Source organism: Athene noctua, chromosome 15 (assembly GCF_965140245.1).
Source record: "Athene noctua chromosome 15, bAthNoc1.hap1.1, whole genome shotgun sequence".
Lineage (NCBI taxonomy): Eukaryota > Metazoa > Chordata > Aves > Strigiformes > Strigidae > Athene > Athene noctua.
The window spans coordinates 17,583,799-17,605,981 of record NC_134051.1 but is presented as its reverse complement, the minus strand read 5'-3'; the positions used below and the strand labels follow the sequence as shown (position 1 = coordinate 17,605,981).

Genomic DNA, 22,183 nt, shown 5'->3' with positions numbered 1-22,183 from the left:
AATTCAGGATTCATTGAGCATTTAAAGGTTTTGTTGTTCTGTCATTTAAGGCATCTGATAGCAATTTGTTAAAAATGAGACATGTTGACGACAGACAAATTTGCCCGATATGTAAGGAATGTTATTTCAAAATGGAAGTTGGTTCTCTCTTACAGCAGTTGCATAAAGGCTTAAAGATTTTCACCTTACTTGCTTAGCTTCTTGCAAACTGTAACCATTAGGGTGACTTTCCATAAATTTGGGGGGGACTATCCGCATAAATCAGTTATTTTATAGGAAACTCTTCAAACCTTCTCTTGAAATTATGTATGAGAAGTCTACAAAGGAAGCTTTTTAGTAATATATTGCTTTCCTTTATCAGGAAAAAAAAAAAAAACAACAAAAACAAACAGAATAACTGTTTCTGAACAATAAAGTACTTCTCAACTGAGATGTACAATTTGTACCAGCATGAGTTTCCAAAAGGTATGCATTTGTGTTTGTAATGCAGTCAACAGAATCGGGAATTATTTTACGCTAATTATAACATTTACTTGTTGTTATTCAATTTCCCCTTAAATTTGAAGGACAGAGTATAATTCTTTATAACGGCAACATTTTTTTGTGTTATTTTTGCCCTGAAGGATACAGTTTTTAATCTGAACGTTATTTTATTTTTGGTAGTCAAAACATTCTCAAACAAGTTATTCTATTACAGATTATTGTAGTAGCTTTGATTATACTCAGTTATGTTTAGAGACCGATATGGGTATGAACTGTGAGAGCAAAGATGCCTACTGCAATCTGAGAGCAGAATCTGAATGGAAATTTCACACTTTGAAGAAAAGACGAATACACGGCTGAAACGGAATGAATTAAATATGCGTATTCAGTAATTGTGATGTTAATTAAAACTAATTAGAGACGACACAGTGAACTTCCTTTAAGAACTCCAAAAATCCAGATCTAGTTGCTGGCTAGTAAACAGGGTTGTGTGTGCCTGCAAAGCCACGTAACGTTGCTTGAAGCAGCAAGTCAGTGTGCAGCCATTTCTGAGATTTCTTAGGCATTAGCTTCAGTCTGAGGGGCTTGGTTAGAAATATTCTGAGACTTCTAGGATTTCTGTTTGTGAAAAATAATCTTTTGCAGTAGACGAGCAGAGAGCTAAGCACTGGATCTGAGTTATGCATTGCGCTACCCTAAGTTGCTACTGGTTGTCATGGTAACATTTTAAAATGGTGGTGGCTGTGACTTGACATCAGAACATTTTCTGTTAAGTGAAGATTTTTCTGAGATTGTAATGGAGTGTTTTAAGTGAGTGGACCTTTTGTATTCAATGAAATATTTAGTATGTTGTAGTAAATATTAATTTGTCCTCCCTTCAAGATAATACACCATGCTGTGGATTTACTCTTCTGTGCTAATAGAATGGTATTCCTGGAAAAGAGTTAATTCATTCTTAAGAGTCAAACTTGCTAAAAATAAATTTGCTAATCATGCTTTAAATAGTACTTGTTGAAGCTATTTCATTTTATCCTTTCAAAAACCAGTGTGGCAGATCGGTTAAATTTGCTTCAGCTTTTTTATGCATTTCACGAAGTAACGATTTGAGTACTCGTTTGTATTTAAAGCTGAATTTAAACATCTTTTACACTGGGGCTTTCTTGTTTTGAGTGACTGAAAATAAATGGGTTTACAGTAGCCTGCATTTTGAGAGGGCTGTGGTAGAAATGGCTTAACTAAAAAGCTGGGAATGGAACATCTTTCTGTCAATCATACGTTAACGTACTTTGTTACTGACCGTATTGTATTTGAGATGAAGCAATGTGAATGCTGTCTTATCCCTCGCTTAGATAAGCTTTCAAAGGTGATCTCCAAATCATGTCTGCCACAGAGCAAGGATTTGCTGAGAGCGACAAACACATGCCCACTACATTTGCCATATGCTTTCAATAACTGAATTCCAAGGCTCCTGACAGAAAGGAAATGTCTTAGAAAAGTCTCAATAGTACACTTCAGTCCGGCAGAATACACAGAGTGAAAAGCAGAACTGGTTTTGCAAGTCAGGATTTATAAACTTTAATAATACACTTATCAGGAAGAAACGGAAATTTAGTTTAGAGTGTTTGGAGAAATCATCTTGACAGGTAATACTAATTCATTTCTTCTTGCTGTTGCACTGCTTCATTGGTAGTTCACACGGTTTGATGGCCTTTTGGAGCCAGTTTAGCCCTTTGTGGCTCATCGTAATCTCATCCTTCATCCCTGCGATTTCAGAGCCTGTATGGAAATACCATGCAGATGTGTATGTGCTTTAGTACAGCTGATAACAGTGTCTTAGATGACCTCATCAATCTTCAAGACGTTTTCTACTAATCAGCAAGAGGCTTACAATTTATTTATCTTTTTAGCTTCTTCATTACCTTTCCCTTTTATCTATCTATAAAAAGGATAATCAAACAGTGCTTTAGCCTCGCCATCCTAAACTCAGCCTTTTACATACCCACCTAATATTTTTTTAACTCTGCAGTTTTGTTTCTTTACAGTCACTCAGCTGTTTTTCTCATAGTTCCTGTTTGCTGATTTAATTGCTTTGTCCCCGCTGTTTCCCTGCAGCCACTTCTTAGATCTAAAAGTTACAAGACACTCAAAAATTAGAGAAACCTACTTCAAACTATACTGTTCAACATCACCTTTCTTGGATTAGATGGAGGATCCTCAGGAAACAAAGATATGACATAAGAAAAATAAAAATTACAACTTTTTTTTATACATGTAGGGAAATACAGTTTGTCTTAAGCTGTGATTGGTCTGTAATAATTAATGAATTTTTTCTTTTTTCCATTAACAACATGAATTTGGAATTTTGCAATACCGACTGGCTTTCCTAACTTGAGTAACTGCGAGTCTTCTCACATTAACTTCATTTCAAAAGCACACTGCAATGCGTATTTTTGTCGAGCAATAAGAGTTAATATTTTCAGTGAGGCATGAAGATTGGATGGATGTCTTTTTGTTTCTGCATTTAAAAAAATCTAATTTATGGAGAAGCACCCTGAGTTTTAGAAAATGATTTTCATTGTATCAGGGTGAGCTATGGACTCACTGTGGATTGGAATGTTGCCCAAAGTGGGAAGAACGTAATATTTTTCACTACTATATCGTCATCTAGAGTGGCCTTGAAATGTTACGTGAAGTTAGCATACAAGGAATAGAATATTAATGAACCATTACATTTCCATACGTAACATGAAAATATATCAACAAGGTACGTTCAGCTGCTTTTTAGAAATTTTATATTTTAATGTTGTAAAAACCCACAAGGAATACAACTCTTGATTTATCCCAAAGCACTGTACGTAACAGTTCAAGATGTAAGTAAGAATCAGTTTTTACTGTAACAATCGAGGATCTCTGTGGGGAAGAAAAAGACAAGGTATCAGGAGCGTTAATCTACAGATAAAACTGTTATACATAAAAATGTATAAAACTGTTCCTTAGAGAGAAAAAAAAAAAAAAAGCTGAAATTTTATTCTCATCTGATGTGATTATTTTTAATCTTGCCTGATTGTTGTCTGAATACGAAATCATTGTGTCTGTCTTTTGTGAAAGCTGAACCTCGGCCTGGCAGCCAGCTTCTGTGGTGGCCTGGGAGCCTCCTTGTACTCATCTGTGTGTAGACACCCTCTTGTTGCACCAAGCTGTAGCTTTGGTTTTCTGACCTTCCCTGCATCTTACGTTCATGTCGGCGCCGATATGTTGTGGTGCAGCATACCAGCTTGCCTGTACGTTCTCTTGGAGTCCTTCGTGGGTTCAATCTTTCTTCATAAAACTAGTCTCTAATTACTCAGGATATAGTTTTGAATGACTCCGTGAGGGTAAAACTTCCGCTTTCTGTTTTGACTTAGGATATACGTTTCAGTTGATTTTTTATTTATTTATTTATTTATTTTTAAAATTCATACCTTGGTATTTACTTGGCCAAACATTCCTACTATTGACAGCTAAGGAGGGCTAATGCAGTTAGCTTTGCTGTCTCTTCATTGAGAAAACCAACCATTCTGGGGAAAAGTGAGGTTAGTGGGATAGGCACAGCCCCTGACTCCCATTCTCCCAAGGCTGATTTTGAAGTATATTGTGAAAGATGTGTATAACTGGTTTTTGCAGTCTCTCCATCCTGACAGGTGGACTTACTAGATCAAATACAGCGCTATGCCAGTCTGGTTCCCATTTTGGATCTGGTTTGGAGTTTGGCACGGTGAGCTTAGGTCTGCCTTTAAAAGGCAGTGTAGAGGTATTTGAGCAGCAAGATTCTGCCTTGCAAGGTCCAACGAGCAAGTGTTGTGTTACTTTTTCAGCTTAGATATGTCTATTTTACATAGATATAAATGTTAATTGATGTTAAAAGCAACATTGACGTAAAAACAAAGTTGATGTAAAAACCACACAACAAAATGCCATACTCCAAGATTAGCTGAATGTTTGAGGAACAATTTAACAAATTGCTGTTTTTTAGACTACTACTATTTTCATTATTGACATGAATGGTGGAATACAAGATATTTTTTTAAAATTCTCTGGGAATTAATGTGAAAGGGTTTGCAAGCATACCTTTAGAATTAAAAATTACCTTGATGAGTTGGAGACTGAACAGAACGCAGCAGAGAAAGGGCATATTAGAAGGTCTACATTTAAAAATATTCAGCTGTGAGAATATAAATGCATAATGACTGCATAGGTAAGTAATTTGCAATACTGTGATTTTAGCTTCAAGTAAATCAGAAATTGAATGTATTAAAGATCATGCTATTGAAAAAAAACAAACCCAAACATACACATGCCATGCTTTTTATATAAAACCAGAATAAAGGTCTATGAAACTGTACTCTTAAAAAAGTTCAGCATTTGTAAAGCTTCAGCTGCAAGGCAATATTCTGGGAACAATGCTTGGTGGTGGCTTAATCAGTGGAAATACTGAGGAGAGCAATCTGGAGCGGCAGAGCTCTGAAAATGTCACCTACAAGGAAAAAGCTGGGGAAGGGAAGCCTGAGCAAGGACTTGATAATAGTCCTCACGTACATAAAAAGCAGCTGACTATAAGGAAATAATCAACTTTTTGTCTGTATTCGCTGGGCAGTAGGCCTGCTTTGCCACAAGGTCAGTTTAGGAGCAGCAGCAAGAAAAACTTTCTAATGGAAGAGCAGCGGAAAACTGGACGAAGCTGCTTTGCGAAGCAGTGAAACCTGTAGGGCTAAAATTTTGTGGCGTTTAGCCAAAAGTTACAGGTATAGCTCATCCTAGGAGCTGGGGTAGAGAAAGGCACTGAGCAGTGAGAGAAGCAACCAAACGGTTTGTCTAGATCAGCTGTGTTTATTATTTGCTTACCTCGCTCGCACGCATTGAGGACTTCGATGATTTTAAGTGCTCTTGAGAAAGTGTTCTCCTTGTGCTTGGTAACCTAGTTTTATTTTGCCTCTTCCTAACGCATTTTGGAATAAATAAAAATAACTTGAAGCGTTCTCTTTTCAAATATAGTACCAATTATTTCCTTTATTACATATGTTTCTTTCAACTTAGAAACAAAAGAAAAGAAGTAAAAAGCTTATTTAGAGGTCTGGTTATTTAATACAGTATATTAATTTATTAATATAAATCGAAGTAAGAAGATATGTAAGTTCTTGGAAGCAGAATCTGAATCCCAGCTTGGATGCAGTGTGTCATAGGCACACACTGTTTAGTCCCTAGGGCACCCTTGCAGACGGTTTTTATTCATTTAGCACTTCCTTTTGACTCATTCCCGAAATCCTGAGCACTTTGTTCTCTTTTCCTCCAAATTGGAAATAAAATTTTATGATCATAGTTGAGGAGGGGATACGCCACAGTACCAATAGGCACAACTTAGCGCACCGATGTCTAAATACAGGGTATTGCTCCAGGCTTTTAGACCTGCAGGGGCCTAACAGAAACTGCCAGATGCATCCCGGTTATGTGCCATTGAAGACATCATTTGGAAGGAAAACGGGAGTGGATGTAAGAAGAGAAAAAGAGGTGATCTGTCCAAATTCAAACGCGTGATCTTAGTACAATAATTCAAATGCACTAGAAGTCATCTTCCTTTCGTAGTGCTGATGTCTGTGTAACACCTCTCTTTCACATACACTGAACAGAATATATATCACTGTTTAAACCTTTTTATATCTCTGTAGGAAGGCTTAGGCATGTTGGCCATGAATGACATGAGTCTGAATGACTGCATGTGTAATACCGAGGCTTTGCTTTCACTCAGTCTTGGTGACCAGGTAGATCTGCTGCTGTGTGGTAGCTTTGATTCCAGCCCACCGCTAACCAACGGGATGAGTATGAACTAGTGGAATCCTTTCCAGTCTGTACAGTGCCATAGCTAATACTCGCTCTGACTCTATCCTAGGACTGAGAAGTGTAGTGTCTGTGTACCTAGTGCCCACAGTCCGTGTTGGACCACGGAATTGTGTTAATATGCGCTACATATTTTTGTCATGGACCAAGATATAAACATAATATCACAGACTGAAATTTGTAGATGATAGGAAGAGCAAAGAAGGGCAAATATTGGAGAAACGACTGAGTCATAACAAACCGATCACTTGATAAAGTGGCAGCAAGCAAGTAATTTGTTTTAAAAAATGATCATTTAAAATCATGTATGTATTAAAAAAGAATATAGCCCATCGGTTGGGACTTTTAGAGCCTTAGAATATGATGTGGTCCGGAAGGGTGTCCTGGTTTTTGTCAGCTCTTGGATGTGTAAGCAACTGACTTCAGACCGTTTTGGTTTATTCAGACTGCTTCACTACTGTTGGGTAGTGTGTCCTGTTGTCATACATAAAAGTTCAAGGAGAAAGTTTATAAACTGCAAAGTTAGAGAAACTCCATGAAAATGACTAGTAGCGTGGGAAATGTATTTGACAATGAAAGATCTTATGATTCAAAGAAAAAAAAAACAAACTATTAGATCGACGTAACCAGAGTTGATAAGTAGCGATTTGTCTCCCGTTGGTACATATTTACCAAGGAATATAACTGTGATAACACGTTTATTCACTTGCATCAACAAAAGTGCACCAACAGCCAATACCCAGACATCAAAACTAGAGAAATTAAGGATATAGTATTTTGGCACTGGGAGAAATTAATCATTGATGCATCTTTATGGAGAGTTACTTTCTGATAATTTTAAGGGGTTGTTTTTCCCAAAGCATATGATCTATTTTGAACAAGAGTTGATTCAGAAATATATTTTGTATTATATGTAAAATCAAGGGATCGTTGTGGTTTTACAAGCTCTGGAATACTCAGTTGTGGATGTTTAGTGTAATTATACGTCACCGAAGAAAATTTGTGAAGGCTGATAGTATGCGGGAATAGGTACACTGTATTGAGTTCCTTGGGTTTTTAGGATGGTTTTGTTTGGCTTAAGTTGGGATAGAACATAGGAAACAAAAGCCTAATCCTGTAGAATTGAAAAGTGTAGAAATGCAGTAGCTGCATGAGAATACTTATGTGCCAGCTGCTGAACATAAAACATTCTTCACTGAAGTATAAAATCTGACAGGGAAGTGTAGCTGCTGACAAAGAACATTTTATCTGTGTGACAGAGAAAAAATTATCCATATGGAAAAGAAAAAATTACCCATCAGCTACCTTTGGTATATAAGCTTTCAGTTTTGATGAATCCTGGCTAAAATGACCATAGTTCTATTTTTTACAGAGTTTTCCTTCTCTCCCTCACATATGCTTTCCATTAGGTATGCAGTTCTTCTAAAACTTCCATGTAGTAATTTTTTTTTGCAGCTTCTAATTAATATCAACATAGTCAAATTTCCAAGAAATTGTACCGCCCCATTTCTTAATTCAAATTCAGTATTTTCTACAGAAATAACAAGACCTGCACAGGAAATTCAAGGGGAATAGCTAACACTGTACTGTACACTCTTAATATATCGGCTAGTTCTAGGGAGAAATAGGAGCAAGTGCTTCATTTTAAGACCTATTTTCAAAACTTGTTCCTAAAATAATATTGCTGCAGCCAGCTACCCCAATTCTATAGAAGAAATGCAGTTAGGGTGCAAATTTTTCCAGAGTATTTCTTTTACTGCTGTCTTGTTTCAGTTACGGAATAGTAGTTGTGGCTGTTCAACTGTCGTCTTATAGTCCAAGTTTAATTTCTGTGTGTCTTTGCTAAACTACTTCCCGATGAAGACAAGGAGTAAGAATGTAGGAAGTGTTTCATGATGCGTCCTTGGCAAACTGACTAGAAGCAAGGAATTATAAGAGTTGAGTAAACATAAATTTTCATTGTAGGTTTTATGGCAGTAAGAGCGAAGAAACATGGTGTTTATAAACAATTTTTGGACTTGTGAAGGAGGGGAACTTAACGACCAGATAGGAAGGGTAGAAGAAATGCCTAGGGACAGGCTTGTTGGGAATGGAAGGGAACGTAAGACCTGCCCAGCAGTGAAGTATCTGCCAAATAATGGGAGGGATATAAGGAGATCTAAAGCACTGAGCAGGTGACTAAGAAGGGTGCCTTGAGTACAAGGGAGTAGAGAAGGAGGATCCTGAGAGGACTGACTCAAGGAATTGAAGCCAGGAATGAGTTTGCATTCAAGAGTTTATGGGTATGGGAGAAGTCAGTTAAAGCTTGATAGAAGAGAAGAAAGGGGAGCAAAAGCTTAATAGAAACTGAGAAGACATGACAGCAGGGATTTAGTGATGCTAGGAGAGTGCTGTTACAAGAGGGATAAAATATATGAAGAGGGAGAAAACGGAGAATAAGAAAACATAAGTACAAGAAGACAGTCTGTTCTGCTAGGCTACAGTATTTCATTTCTATAAGCAAACTGTTTAGTTGTTTGGTTTTTTTTTTTCATGTTTCATAGTATTTCCGAGGAGATGGGTATGGAAGGAGGTACATAAATTTGTTTATTTAGAAGTATGAATATATTGTGGTTTGGTCCTGATGGTCCAACTCCTGGGCCATGCGCAGGAAGATGTAGTCTGTACTAGCAAACTTCTAGCCTACGAGAAATACCATACTGATATAATAGAGGAGGAAAGTCAAAACAAAACTGACAAAAGAGAGATGTTCTAAGGCTCAGCAGGATTATCTGAATTCAGAGTTAAACAGGCAAGACAATTTGGCACCTGCAGTTCTCCTGCACCTGTCTCACTGGATGGCAGGTCTTCTGGCAAGCAGGTTGTTGTTTTTGGTTTTTTTTTTCATTGGTGGCAAAAGCATTTGACAGGGAATAAACATATTTGTTCCAGTTTTGTGAACTCACCATAAGGTGTATGCTCCCCTAGAGTGAATGTGCCTCTCATCCCATCCTTGTTATTGCCCTGGCTAGAATCATTTGAAGGATGAATGCTTTCAACGTACAGATAAATATTTTTGTTGCGGTTGTTTTGGGTTTTGAGCCTTCTGTAGGAAATGTTTTTCAAAACGTTTTTCAAGACGTTTTCTTCTTTTTATGGTTTGGTCTCGCTCACAAAGAACTAGTTCAAGGATATCCCAAATGATTTATAGGTAGAGAGGTATAGAAGGATCATAGATCGGAATGTGAAGTCAGTTGTTTGTGGGTGTGTGTTTGTTTTATTTTTTTTTTTTAAATCCTTCAAATACAGGCATTAGCAGTGTGAATCTTTTTATGGGTCAGAAGAGGTCTGGAGTGAGAAACAAGCTCCTGCATTTGTGACTTTTGTCTGTAGCATTTACAGCCTCAGCAGCAACTTGAAAGCTTCTCCAGTGATTTCCAAGACTGTAAGATGCATTTCCAAGAAAGTAAGATGGGAACTTCTTAATGTATTTCATTTATAGTTTGTAACGCTTTACATCTCTTAAAATAGGGAATTGTGCTTAGCATTCAGAATTCCCAGAAAGCAGTGAGGTGGATTATCATATACCTTATTGTCTCCAGGCGGTCTCCCCAGTGCAGTTAAATACCTGAAGTCATGGAGATCTGACTGATTTTTTTTTTAAATTTTTTATTTTTTTGAGGGGGGGGGGGGGGGGGGGGAAAGATGGAGGAAAGCTAGGTGTCACTCTTTTACCAACCTTTGTAGTCAGTAAACAGAAACAGGCTGAAGGTATTCAGAAGAATTTCATGTGGATAGCGTCTGGTTTTGTTGTGGCAGTGGTAGTTTTGTCTTTAGACAAAAAACATGGTTTTGAGTGAGCTATCAAGCAGTGAATGATTTCTGTACGCTTGTTGGGATGAGATCGGTAAATTATCTGGAAATGGTTTTACAAGCAAAATCATTTCAGCTGGACTAGAGGTTCTTCTCTCATTCTTTGTGTCCTGTGAAGTTATAGTGTTTCCAGATCCATTATCTGTGCGTTATATGGAGGTTTATTTCCTTCCAACAGCAAAGTTGGTTTTATTTCAGTAAGTACTTGCTTTAGATGGTATCTGGAAGGGATAGGGAGGAAAAAAAAAGCTGCTTTTTGAAATAAATATTATCTTCTGACCATTGCTAGCCTTCATTATCCACTTTTTATAAACTGGGGTTTGCTGGCTTTTTGTCAGCTTCATTGCAAAGCTTTGTTAACACACCACCATGAAAATGAAAGTTTCATACACATTGACATAATTAATGAAGAGGCAGGCAGCATGCTCTACCAATTAACACCACAGGGAAAAGTAAAATTGGCTTCCTTTTTGCGTGTTGTGCCAAAGTTAAGAACTGTAACACACAGCAAATAAATAGAGATCCTTTTAATGAGCTGCAAGATCGAGCTGAATAACTCTGAAAGGATGTTGTGTAAACACTGCCAACTATTTAGAGTGTTAGGAGTAATTGATGAGCTTAGTTGAAAGTTGGGGGGGGACAGGGAGCCTGTCAAAGAATGGAAATAGTGCTTGTTAATAAATAAATTTTATTTTCAGTGCAGCTATTAGGCATGTTAAAGAATATAACAAGCACTTTAGAACAAATACAAAAAAAAAAAAAAGAAACAGTTTACTGCTTCCTACTCCATCAATGTTTGTCAGAATTCATTTTTTCAACTGAATATTTTCAGTACTTAGCATTTACTCATCATGAAAACTTGACTAGTTGTTCTCTGATGCTGGTTCTCAATAGCCCGACTATCTGGCAACATAAGACCTCAACCTTGATTTTTTCCAACTGCCCCAAAAGCCCGAATATTAACCATAAAATGGAAGTAAACAGGTGAAGTTTCTCTGATTTATATGGAACATTCTGTTTGTCTTGAGGCATATGTGCAGAAAATCAGAGCAGTTCAGGTTAAAACTCTTTTCAAAAAATATTTTAATTAAATGGAATTGTCCTAAAAACCTTAGTAAGATTGAGTTTTCAAAACATACAAAAATCCAAACCTGTAGTGGCTGTTTGTTGGGGAAAAAATTAATGGGCATTGCAAGTTAGAAGGCTTGATTCAGAGCCTTCATCGTTTAGTTAATAATGGGACAGAACGTATATGTAATAACAGAAATGTAATTTTGACCGTTCGATGGCTTAATCTGTCACTTTTAAGCAAATAAAACATCTCCTTCAGTTTCTGTCCATTCTAAAGAATTTGAATTTTGACAGTAATCACTTTGTACAATTTTATTTTAGTCCACGTCTTGTGTTCAGGTCAGATGCAACTTATCACTTCACGTTGTATACAAGCAGATCACCCAGATTGGTGATGTATGAGCCTCTGCACCTTGGCACTTTAGATATATCTTAAAATATGTCAAACTTGTAATTAGGGAAGCAAAACATGGGAAAGCTACAATTAATAATTAGAAGCCGATAAAGATTATGCTAGACTTGCTAAATAATTGACCTTCTAAATGGTCGCGTCTACTGTTAGAATAATCTCTACGACAGAGAATTACATGTGCCTTCACTTGCTGTGTTAAAGGTGATTCCAGAAGCATCCAGTAACTTTACTACTAAGAATATTAATATACAAACACAACCAGAGACAATTTATTTCCATTGTGGTGAAACCCTTCTACTCTATGTTAAGAAACTTGTATTGCCGAATAGTGAATTAACTTCTATGTTAGAAAATAGAATGTCAGAGTATTTTAAGCTTCAAAATTAATACTGAATTTCCAAAATTTATTGGTTTAGAAAATAAGAATAATAATGAAAATAATACTACTCTACCCTATAAAGATTTCTCACTAAATCGTGAGTCTCCAGCTACTGGAGGACTGAATTTCTACTACCTAATCACTTGTCTAGCGAGGAGGATGCATTGCTGAATTTTTTTTTTTTTTTTTTTGTCTTTCAGTAATATTTATTTACATTTCATTTCCTCATGAAATAGCTTTATCTCAAACTTACCAACATTTAATTTTTATTTATTTTTTTTTAATTCTATCCTTTTACTACATCAGCTCTACATCTCTTAGTTTGTTTTTATCTTTAGCCTTTCACATGCCTACCCCTGGTCATTCTCATGTATTCTCCTTACATATTTTTTATATTGTCTAATGTTTTTCGAACCTAGATTTTATCTTAACCTCCCATGAATTAGTAAAATGACTTCTCCTCTGCCCTCCACATTTAGTTAATTTATTTTTCTCCCCTTTAACAATTGTCCTGCTTATGTCCTTCAAAACATTTAATGGACTCTGTTCTGTCCTCTAGTGATGGGCCAAGTCTCTGTTGTGGTGGTGCTCAAGACTTCCTGGCTGTCTCAGTTAATCTGATGGCTGTCAGACTTTCTTCCCAGCCAGCTGGCCCTAACTCTGTCTCCACTCTGACTGTTGCTACCACCAGCATACCAGTGCCTCTTTTTTCCCAAGCGTCTGAATATTCTGATTCCTCTTTTGACATCATGCACCCTCTTTCTGCCTTTCTGCCACTCTTTCCGTGGCCCTGCTGCCTTTTCTGCAGCTCAGTAGAATCGCTTCTAGCAGATCTATAAACCACAATGACAAGCACTGAGTTCCGGCAGGGGAGATGAGCATGAATGTAGTAGGAGAGAGATAGAAAGGACGAAAGCCTCCATAAGGATTTATAAGAGGAAATTACTTTATTGGCTTAGTTTTGTGAAGATTCTGTGTATAATTATATCTTCTATAAGGGACAACTTCTTCCGAAAACCATTTTCTCTCTTTACTGCTTCATTTTTCAACATTTGTAAAGAGACAGAATGTTACTGAAGTAAGTTAATTAATTTGTTTGTCTTCAGGTTGTATGAAGTTCCCCTGTTGAAACTGGCCAAGGAAAAAATATAATTAATAACTCATTAACTATAGTCACTAAAGCTTAAAGTACAATGAGCATGTTAAATACTGATGATCATCATTTCTGTGATAAAAACCCAGAATGACGAGGAGATCTTTAAAGCTGAAATCCTTCATGCATACACATCTTGTATAGCAAGTGTATTTCTGGCCACCCGTATGTCCAATAGGTAGAAACAGAGAAGGGACAAGAAGTACAAACCAGCTTCTATTGGATGAGAGCTTAAATCGATTAGGATTCTTGAGCTTGGAATAAAGACAGCGCAAAGAGAGGCCTATAAATTCAGCAATGCTTCAAAGAAGAGGGAATGTTTTTGCAGTACAAGAATTAGTACCCAGTGATATTGTCGCTCAGCAAGTTTAATATTATCAAAACAAAGTTTTTTCCCATTGGACCATGTGGAATTTACAATTTTTGGGGGCTCAGTTTTTGGTGGATCAGGTAGTTGCTGGTATGTAGAGTGATCTGTATACAAGTTCTAGCTCCGGAGGCTCAGAACTGCAGGTTTATATTTTGAGGACAAGTGCTGTGCTCCACACAGCATTTCTTACGTTCATTCCCTAACTGTTTGCTACAGGATTCTGGAGTAGAGCCTTTTCTCTTAGAATGGCAATTCTTACGTATTAAACATATATATGATCTAGATGATGTTGTTACAAAACTGTCATAATCATTAAGGGCTAATTAAACAATTGTAGAGTTCAGAATCCAATGAAAGAACGTATTTGTGTGGTTTACATTTGTATGCCATGAATTGAGTTTCTACAAATAAATACGAGGTGCTTAGGGTGGACAGGTTAGAGCTTATTAATTACCTAGCTTTGTACGGTATATATGCCAGCTCCGATCACTAATAAATCTGTCAGCTTTGAGGGTTTTCCTGTTCATTTCTACTGAACTCTTAGTGTCTGTGACAGGTCATGGTTCTGTCAGAACGAATTGTCCCCCTTGAAAAGCTGGCAGCACAGGGAAGTGACAACTTAATGGAAGCTAAAGCACTCTAATGGCAGTGCCTGGTGAAAGCCGGGGAAAGTCATCCACAGCATTTGCCCTGGCTCTTGAAAATGTCTCTTTGCATTTCTGGTTGCGTGCAAGATATTGGAGCTTTGCTGGACTCACATTTACAGGTATTATTAAATGAAATACGAATCATTAAAATGCTTATTTGTCGATAGACTTTATTCCACTGAGGTCAGCCCCTGTAACGTCGTGATCACGTTACAGGCTCTCTCACGTACTGCGCTATTATTCATTTTAAGATCCTTCCTTGTAGGTGTCGCGTAAACCCATTTCAAATTCATGAAATGAATAGAAGTGTAAACGTTTTAGCCTACTGTTCACAGGAGTGCGTAAGTATTTTTATTTAGATGTGAATGGAGAATGGGCTTAATCAAATGGATGAAAACATAATGCACTTTCCTTAAGTATACTTGTTTATATGTGAACAATATATAGATTATTTTTAGTGTCTTTTATTAGTACTACAAATTAAAAGTTGTGTTGAGCCGATGGATAAAATTATCGTACCAAGATTATTTTGTTGTTTTAACCTATTTTTAGATGACAGCGGTGTATGCTAACATATTTATAAATAAATAGAAAGCCAGTCATTTTCATACATTACATTTTTGAATTGTTATAGATACCCAGTAAGAAGACAAATATTTTAATTTTAATTACATTTTAATAACTTTTTCTATAGTAATACCTGAATATTCCACTTAGATTATTGCCTTATTGCAAGGGTTACGTGCAAATAATTGCCTTGTTTCTGGGGGGTTTTTGGGGTGATGGTGGCTTTGGGGAAAAAACAGAATAGCAATGCCTTTCAGTAGAATAGTATTTATCATCTTCTAATAAAACGCATGTATGTTTTTACAGGTTGTAATTAGCAAGGTAGATTTAAAAAAAAATAAAAAAAAAAAAGTGATGCCTGCTAATATAATTACTAAGAATTAGTAAACTTAATCAGCACTATACCATTTATCCAAGTTTATAGAAAAAGAACAGAACAGACCAAAGAGGACCTAAAACTGAGAAATAAAAATGACTGTTTAAAATTTAAAACAAACCAACCAACCAACAAAACCCAAATCAAAACAAGCAAAATCTTTTCTGTATGGTTATTTTCACGGTGATTTCCTTTACAGTTGGGACTTTAACATTATTTAGGATGTAACGATTATTTTCATGAAGAAATAGTAAATGATGTAAAGACACACTATTTCTGTAATGTTGTTCTTAACATCAATCTGTTCCCTTTCCTCCTCCTCCTCATTTCAGCCATCTTAGGAGACATACAGCGGCCTTACAAAGCCCTGTATTTCGTGTTAAGTGATAGGATATCTGGGGTTTTTGCATGTTTTTGACTACTTAATGATATTAATGCAATAAAAATTAAGTTCTATAACTTTTTTCAAATTATTATCATTTCTGAAGTATTCCTTCAGCAGCTCTGTGGGTACAGAAGATAGCTGAGTTATCATTCCTTTATTTGTAAACACCAGAATCCAGAGGTCTAGTTGCTGCTAAAGGCCTTTCTTGTAGCATTATCGTGGATAATTATATTAAATTATTTGTTTTTATCTTAGATAAGTTTATGCTTCACAATGCAATGGGAGCTATGCCCTAAAGAGTCCAGTGCTACAATTTGTGCTTCTGAAGTGGGGAAAAATACATAGGTATCGTCGTGTGATATTTTGCATCTTAGGTCATACGGAAACATTCGCAAATTGTGACATATTTAGAGGACAGGCTTGTTTGATTCACAGTTGTCAGTGGGACTGTAGGATCTAGGATCCCTTGATGTAACTAACCCAACTCTAAAGGCAAGAAGAGATAAATGTGGCAATGAAAGGATTTTTCACAATTGGAAAAGGTCAGTAGAGCACGGAGAACACAGCAGAACATAAATGAGAGGGGAAAAAAAAAAAAAAAAAGGGAGATTACAGAAGTCTACAATATAGATAGTGAGAATGGAAATCAAGAGATAGATGCCTTATAAGGTACCACAAGTAGATCCTGCTGTCATAGAATGCCTTGAACTGCATCAAGTGCCTATAAATCAATTACATTCTCTTCAGAGATGTTGTAATTCCCTTTAAAAGGCTAGATTCTTAAAACATTAGTCCTTTTAAAAGAACTACTGTCTTTTTATAAGGTGATATACCCTGTCTTCATTGCCTTCTTGAAACAAATGCTTCATCTCAGATGAATAAACAAAAGATTTGTTTATTTTTAAATAATCTTTCTGATGTTCTTTTTATCTCGAGTGGTGATCCAGAATGTCTCTGTGTGTTGCGTTTTTCTTTCATTGGGAGATAAATTGAAAATAGAGACATTTGCTACTTTTGAGGCTCTCATGTTTATTAACAAAAAAAAGATGCAAAGTCATATTTTGAGGAAAACCGGAATCGAAAATTATCAAAGGATAATTTCTTTGTTCACCGAGAGTAGCTCCTTAGGGGCAACCCTCATTACTAAAATGGATTTTTCTTTTTGGCGTTTGATTGTCTCCTCCTCTTGCAGGTTCTCTGTGATTTTTTTTTTTTGCCTTCCCCCCACCTCCCTGCCCCAATACCAAACTGTGACAAAACAGTTTCTAGCAGAACCCTTTTTCTTACCTGTATTTGTTGGTAGTGACAAATGCCGATGTTAGGGTTCAGAGCACTCTTGCTTTGGGTCTGTTTCCAGTAAGGAGTTTTGGTATTTTTAAGGATTTTCTTGAATGAAGGGTGAAGCTATGGCTTATAGTAACTGCCAACCAGATAGTTTATAGTAACTGAGATTAATATATTTTTACTATTAAGTAGTTTTCAAGATGGCTTATTCTCATGGAGTAAGTCCCACTAAGTATACTTCAAGTAGAGAAGCTGCACTTCTCTGTATATTCAGCGCCTGTTTTTTATATAATACGTTATTTTTCAGTTTCTCAACAGAGATGTTTTTTTATTAGAAATAGTTTCCTTAACACACAGAATCAGTAACGCTCACACAATCTCTGCTTTGCTTAAACTGGAATGTTCAAGCCTGTTGTACTTTGTAGGGCAGCTCTCTGTCGCCAGTTCATGCATATTTAATCTTTAATGGTGACCACAGGATCTCCATAATGCACCGCTTTTGATAGTTCTGTGTTTATTGTTTTCAGACATTAAGGAACATTGTCAAGGTTGACGGTCCAAAGTTAAAACAGCCTTTTAGAAAAAAATCAAATAGAAGTCTTTTACACTGTCGTTAAAAAAAAAAAAACAAAACAAAAAAAAAAAAAAAACCAATTAAAAAAAAAAATCTTCCATTTAAGTAAATAGTGATCAACTGGAACAGGACAGCCTTACATTGCCAGCTCTTCAGGTGGTGGTATGGCATCACCGACCCCTCTGCCTCTCCCCCCACACATGGAAGGGTTACTTTGGGGTTTCAGATGTAAGAGTGCATATGCACAAGTGGCCTTTTGTCTCACCTGACCTGTGTTCTTGGGAGAAAGCCAGGTATTAGGAGAGAGACTGGACTATTTGAAGCACATTGTTTTACACAGAGCGTGACTGTCATGCGCCAGGTCCCAAAACAGAGCTGATGACAGAGGACAGTATGAGCTGAGCTCACCTACTACCAGTTGCAATGAGTTTGTTGCACTTACACTGATGGGAGGCCACGGATCGGTCTGCTAAAATAGTACCGTCTAGTTTTATACTCACTGATTTTTTTTTTCAAGAGATGTTAGAGACTGGAATAGTTTTATAACAGAGGAGACGTTCTGACAGCTTCTTTTGCTTGGCAATATCAGGTCCTCAATGCTGCCTGAGATATTATCATCATTGATAAATTATTCAGCACAAATTTTTCGTCAGGTAAGAATTTCATCTTCAAGTGTGATGGATGTCTCCCATCTTACACTGGGTGCCCCTAGCTCCTTTAAGAGCCAGAGGTTCAAAAGTTGTGTTTTGCCACTTTTATTTTGCAGTTGCTTGAAATACTCAATTTCCTCCCCTTTTTAAGTACTTCTTTTGACTGAATTTGTAGTATTAGAGAAAATATAGATTGAATATAACTTCCTTTTCCCCTAAACTTAACCAGACTTAACTGTGGATTTACAGAATTCTGTATATACATATAAATATTTCTTTGTATACATGCATATTTTCTTTTTCCTTTTTAAGTTAATGGACGATTCACTGTATTGATGAGCTTTATGTCATCAGCTGAAGATTAATTCTTGCATTTTAGTAATATTTTAATTTCTTTTATCTGACTAAAGGCAGCAAATCATCATCTTCACTATTTCCCCTTAAGAAAGCCAGTGATTGATGTAAGGTGTTTTTTTTTCATACATACATATATACATACATATGTATATATATCTACACACATATATGCAAATTACTCTCCAAATCCATGTTGAAATTGTTAATTTGACTTATTTTTCTAATTGATAAAATTTATATTCAGTAAAACAGTGCCAAGTTGAAAGGCACACAAAAATTTGACTATTTTTCTGCATGCTGTGATTCAAGTGAGAATAGATTTTTTTCTGTTCCTGCCTACAACTGTTTCCCCCATACCTGTGTTGTCCTACATTTAAGAAGAAGCTTGCTTTCAATTTACGCGGTATAAATACCGCGCCTCGTGCACGGAGTATATTGGCACACGTAGAAGAGACATTTTATAATTTGGGCAAAGCGTGCAGTATATCATACAAGTTTGCGAAGTTGTAAGAATTTTAGATCACTTCAGGAAAAAATCTGGGCTCTGGAGAGGTATCAAATTTTGTTGGAACTGGGACAAAAGTCAAGTGAGCACAGTAATTATTTAGTTCATCTCTGGGCCACTTTTTTCGGTGTTGTGAAGGAAAAAAGCAAGAGGAAATCTAGTTGCAGTTAGAGGTCAGTGTGAAGAAGTCCGGGTAAATCAAAATTGTTCTACACCGTAACTTGCTGTTCAAGCTTTGCCTTGTTCTTTTTTCTTCCCCCCCCCCCCCTCCCCCCCCCCGTTTTTGTTTGCCCTACCACTAAGCTTTCCATAACTTGTTCACTTATTTCTAGTGTTGTTAATCCAAGGTAACCAAATGTAGTTTAGCATGTATAAATTCCAGGTATAAACGCTTAAACTGGAAAAGTCTAATGGAAGTTGACAGTGTTGTACGGCTTCTTCCTAGCCTCCAAAATTCTGAAAGGCAGATAAAACATCAGAAATCTCTTGGTGAGGTTTGTATGGGGTCTGTAACAATGGCTGTCACAACTGCAAAGGTGATGTGATATCAACCTCACTTGCACGTGTAATCAGGAGACTGTTTGGACAGGAACCTACCAGTGTCAATAATATGCCTCGTTCTGTTTACATGAAACAAATTTGGAATTTACACAGAAAACTAATGGAGTCTCTGGTGTCTTGCAGATTTCCTTGGCTTTATCTCCTATGTATAATTAATGTAACCAAGTGAGTGAATGAGCACTTTTCTGTAGGAGTCAATAGGCAAGTATGTTTGGAAAATGAATGAACTGCTGAGATTAATTGCAAGGCTACCCGCCTGAATATCCTGTTGAGAGACTGAGAAGGAAGTACCAACCCTTTTATATCCAAAGGATTTCTTTATTAAGAGTTGTTCATAATCTAAATAACATTAGATATCAGATTGAAGATAATGCTTCATTGTGACTGTGCTAGTCTTAACAATTGAAAACTATTAATTATTGTGAGAGAACAATTCATATGAATATTGATCTTAACGCACTCAGCTAGCTTGTTAGTATTCTGCATAATGATGCCTAATTCCAATAATAATGAGAAAAATGCATTTTCTAAAATGTACTAGTCAGCAGAAAGATTTAAATGAAAGTTGTGTGTCAATCACTTTTAGGACCAAAAATTCAAAAAAAGCTCTCAGATGGGGACATGATATAGTTAAGGACTTTTGGGATTGCTTTCCATTTTTCTATTCCTTTTAGGGATCGTGTATCTTTTGAGTCTAGGGGTTTTTTCGTTTGTTTATTTTAGCAAAGTGCCTCCTGCAGTATTATGCAAGTATTTTAAAATAGACGCCCTGAAGGAAGAAAAAAATAATATGTCGTGGTTTGTGGGTTTTTTTTTGTGGATAAATTTTAGGAATATTTTGAATCTATTTGTTAATTCTGTCTTCAGACTTCTGTTGTTGTTTTGACTGCTACTAATGACATATATATATGATTATATCTTATGAGTGGTAGATAAGGACAAGGAAGGTGCAAGAAGGAAAATCCTGAGTACTCAAAGGAAAGAACTTGTTCGGCACGTGCTGTCTTCAAGTTCAGATGGAGGTTGTTTGTTTTTTTTTTTCCTTTACGATTTCTCATGAAATCAACGGGGAATGCATAATTTTTTTAGATGTGTCTGAGATTGCACAGCAAATGGTCACCAATAAGATTCTCAGCTGCCGTACAATCTGGCATAGCTCCTTTCTGCTCCACAGCTCCCAGTTGCATTCAGTCCGTTGTCGGTGTGATGCCACTTTTTGGCTCCTTGCCCATCTGTTTTAGTAATTACTGTCATATAAACTGATATTTCTAAGCTAGAAACCATGTAGTTGTTAGATAAGCCCACTGGAGTTACCTTTTGTGATGTGTTAAAGCAGTTTATTGACTTGCTGCTTTAAAATATAAATGTTCTATCAACATTTCCTGCAATATATAGGGGGATTATAAGGACATGCAGTAAATTTTTTAAAAATGTTTGCTTTTTGACATTGTAATGGTACTTGCAGAGTTTCAGTTCTTCTTTTTTTTTTTTAAGATCACAAAAGAAAACGGTGTCCTTGAATAAAGTATTTGCATCCATAAATTTTGTCAGACATAATTTCTTAAGTGTAAAACATACAAAGAAGTGGGGTTTGTCCTATCCAAATTATCCATTAGCACAACAGGACTATCCTAAATTGCATCATTACATATGTCAGCTAAAGTACAGAGATTTCAGGAGGATGCAGAGCAGCTCTATTCTTAGAGCAAGTGAAGAGAATCAAAGGCGAGTTAGAAGAAACATCGTGTCCAGGATCAGACAACATCCCATCATCAACTTAACCCATTAACAAACCCAGAGGCAACAGCAAAGAGGCCGACACAAATGTCAGCGGAATGTGCCAAAGAGCCAGATGCCATTGCTGGAAAATAACCACAGCTTGGCATCTGTGCCTTCTGCCTGTCAGCCAGAGAGGAAGAAAGGCTGGGCAAGCACGGTTATTTTAGGGTGTGTGTAGAACGTGTTTCTCTTCTCTTCCCTTTACCTCTCATCATAGGAGTGTTCTTGGCTAACCTGCATCAGGCATAGTAGCAACGCGTTTAGGAAGGACACAGGCATTTCTGTACACGTGTGTGTGCGTGTGTATAAAAATGTCTGCCTCTACATTTTTGGCATTTGGGCAGGATGGCACGGAAAAAGCGGGAGAGCAGCGAAGGGGGCAGAGGAATACAGAGCAAAGTAAGACCCGATCAACACATAATAGGGTTATGAAAATAAATGTTTACCTTTCATACCTCTTACAGGGCTTATTTTAGTATTTTCAATAGTGAAACTTCAATAATTTCTCGTCACTTTTCTGAAGTCACATCTCCCCTGTAAATCAAATTCTTGATGTGTTCTCTTTGCAACGACATTCCCTGTAGCATTTTCAAAGAAGTAACACTTAGCAAATCTAATTTTTACAATTTGAACTGAATTCCTGTATGTGATTATTCATATCATCCTGTTATGCCAGAAGACTGTATCTATATATGCATCCAAATATTTAATTGCTTCTTTTCAAACGGTAGGAATAAATTCTGTCCATGTTATTAGTAGTGAGACTTCTCTTAGTAGGCCTAACCATACTAAACCATTAGTAAAAGTGCCTGCAAGTGATGGTGGAGCCACTGGAAACTGTGTACTGTAACCGGTAGCCTTTTATGGTTAGCTAGTAGCTAGTTATATATGTATAAAAGGTGTATTA

At 36.6% G+C, this 22,183-nt stretch overlaps 1 protein-coding gene across 26 annotated transcripts in view; it reads left to right on the top strand.

Annotated features, from left to right (window-relative positions):
* RBFOX1 (RNA binding fox-1 homolog 1) overlaps nt 1-22,183 on the top strand; it is a 957,841-nt gene that overhangs the window by 622,510 nt on the left and 313,148 nt on the right. The window contains exon 1 of one of the 26 annotated variants that reach the window (XM_074918980.1): nt 14,259-14,357. The exons of the other annotated variants lie outside the window; for them this stretch is intronic. Coding sequence (XP_074775081.1) covers nt 14,295-14,357 — 63 coding nt within the window. The 5' untranslated portion in view covers nt 14,259-14,294. Of the gene's footprint in view, nt 1-14,258; nt 14,358-22,183 lie in introns of those variants that run through there. 26 annotated transcript variants of the gene reach the window in all.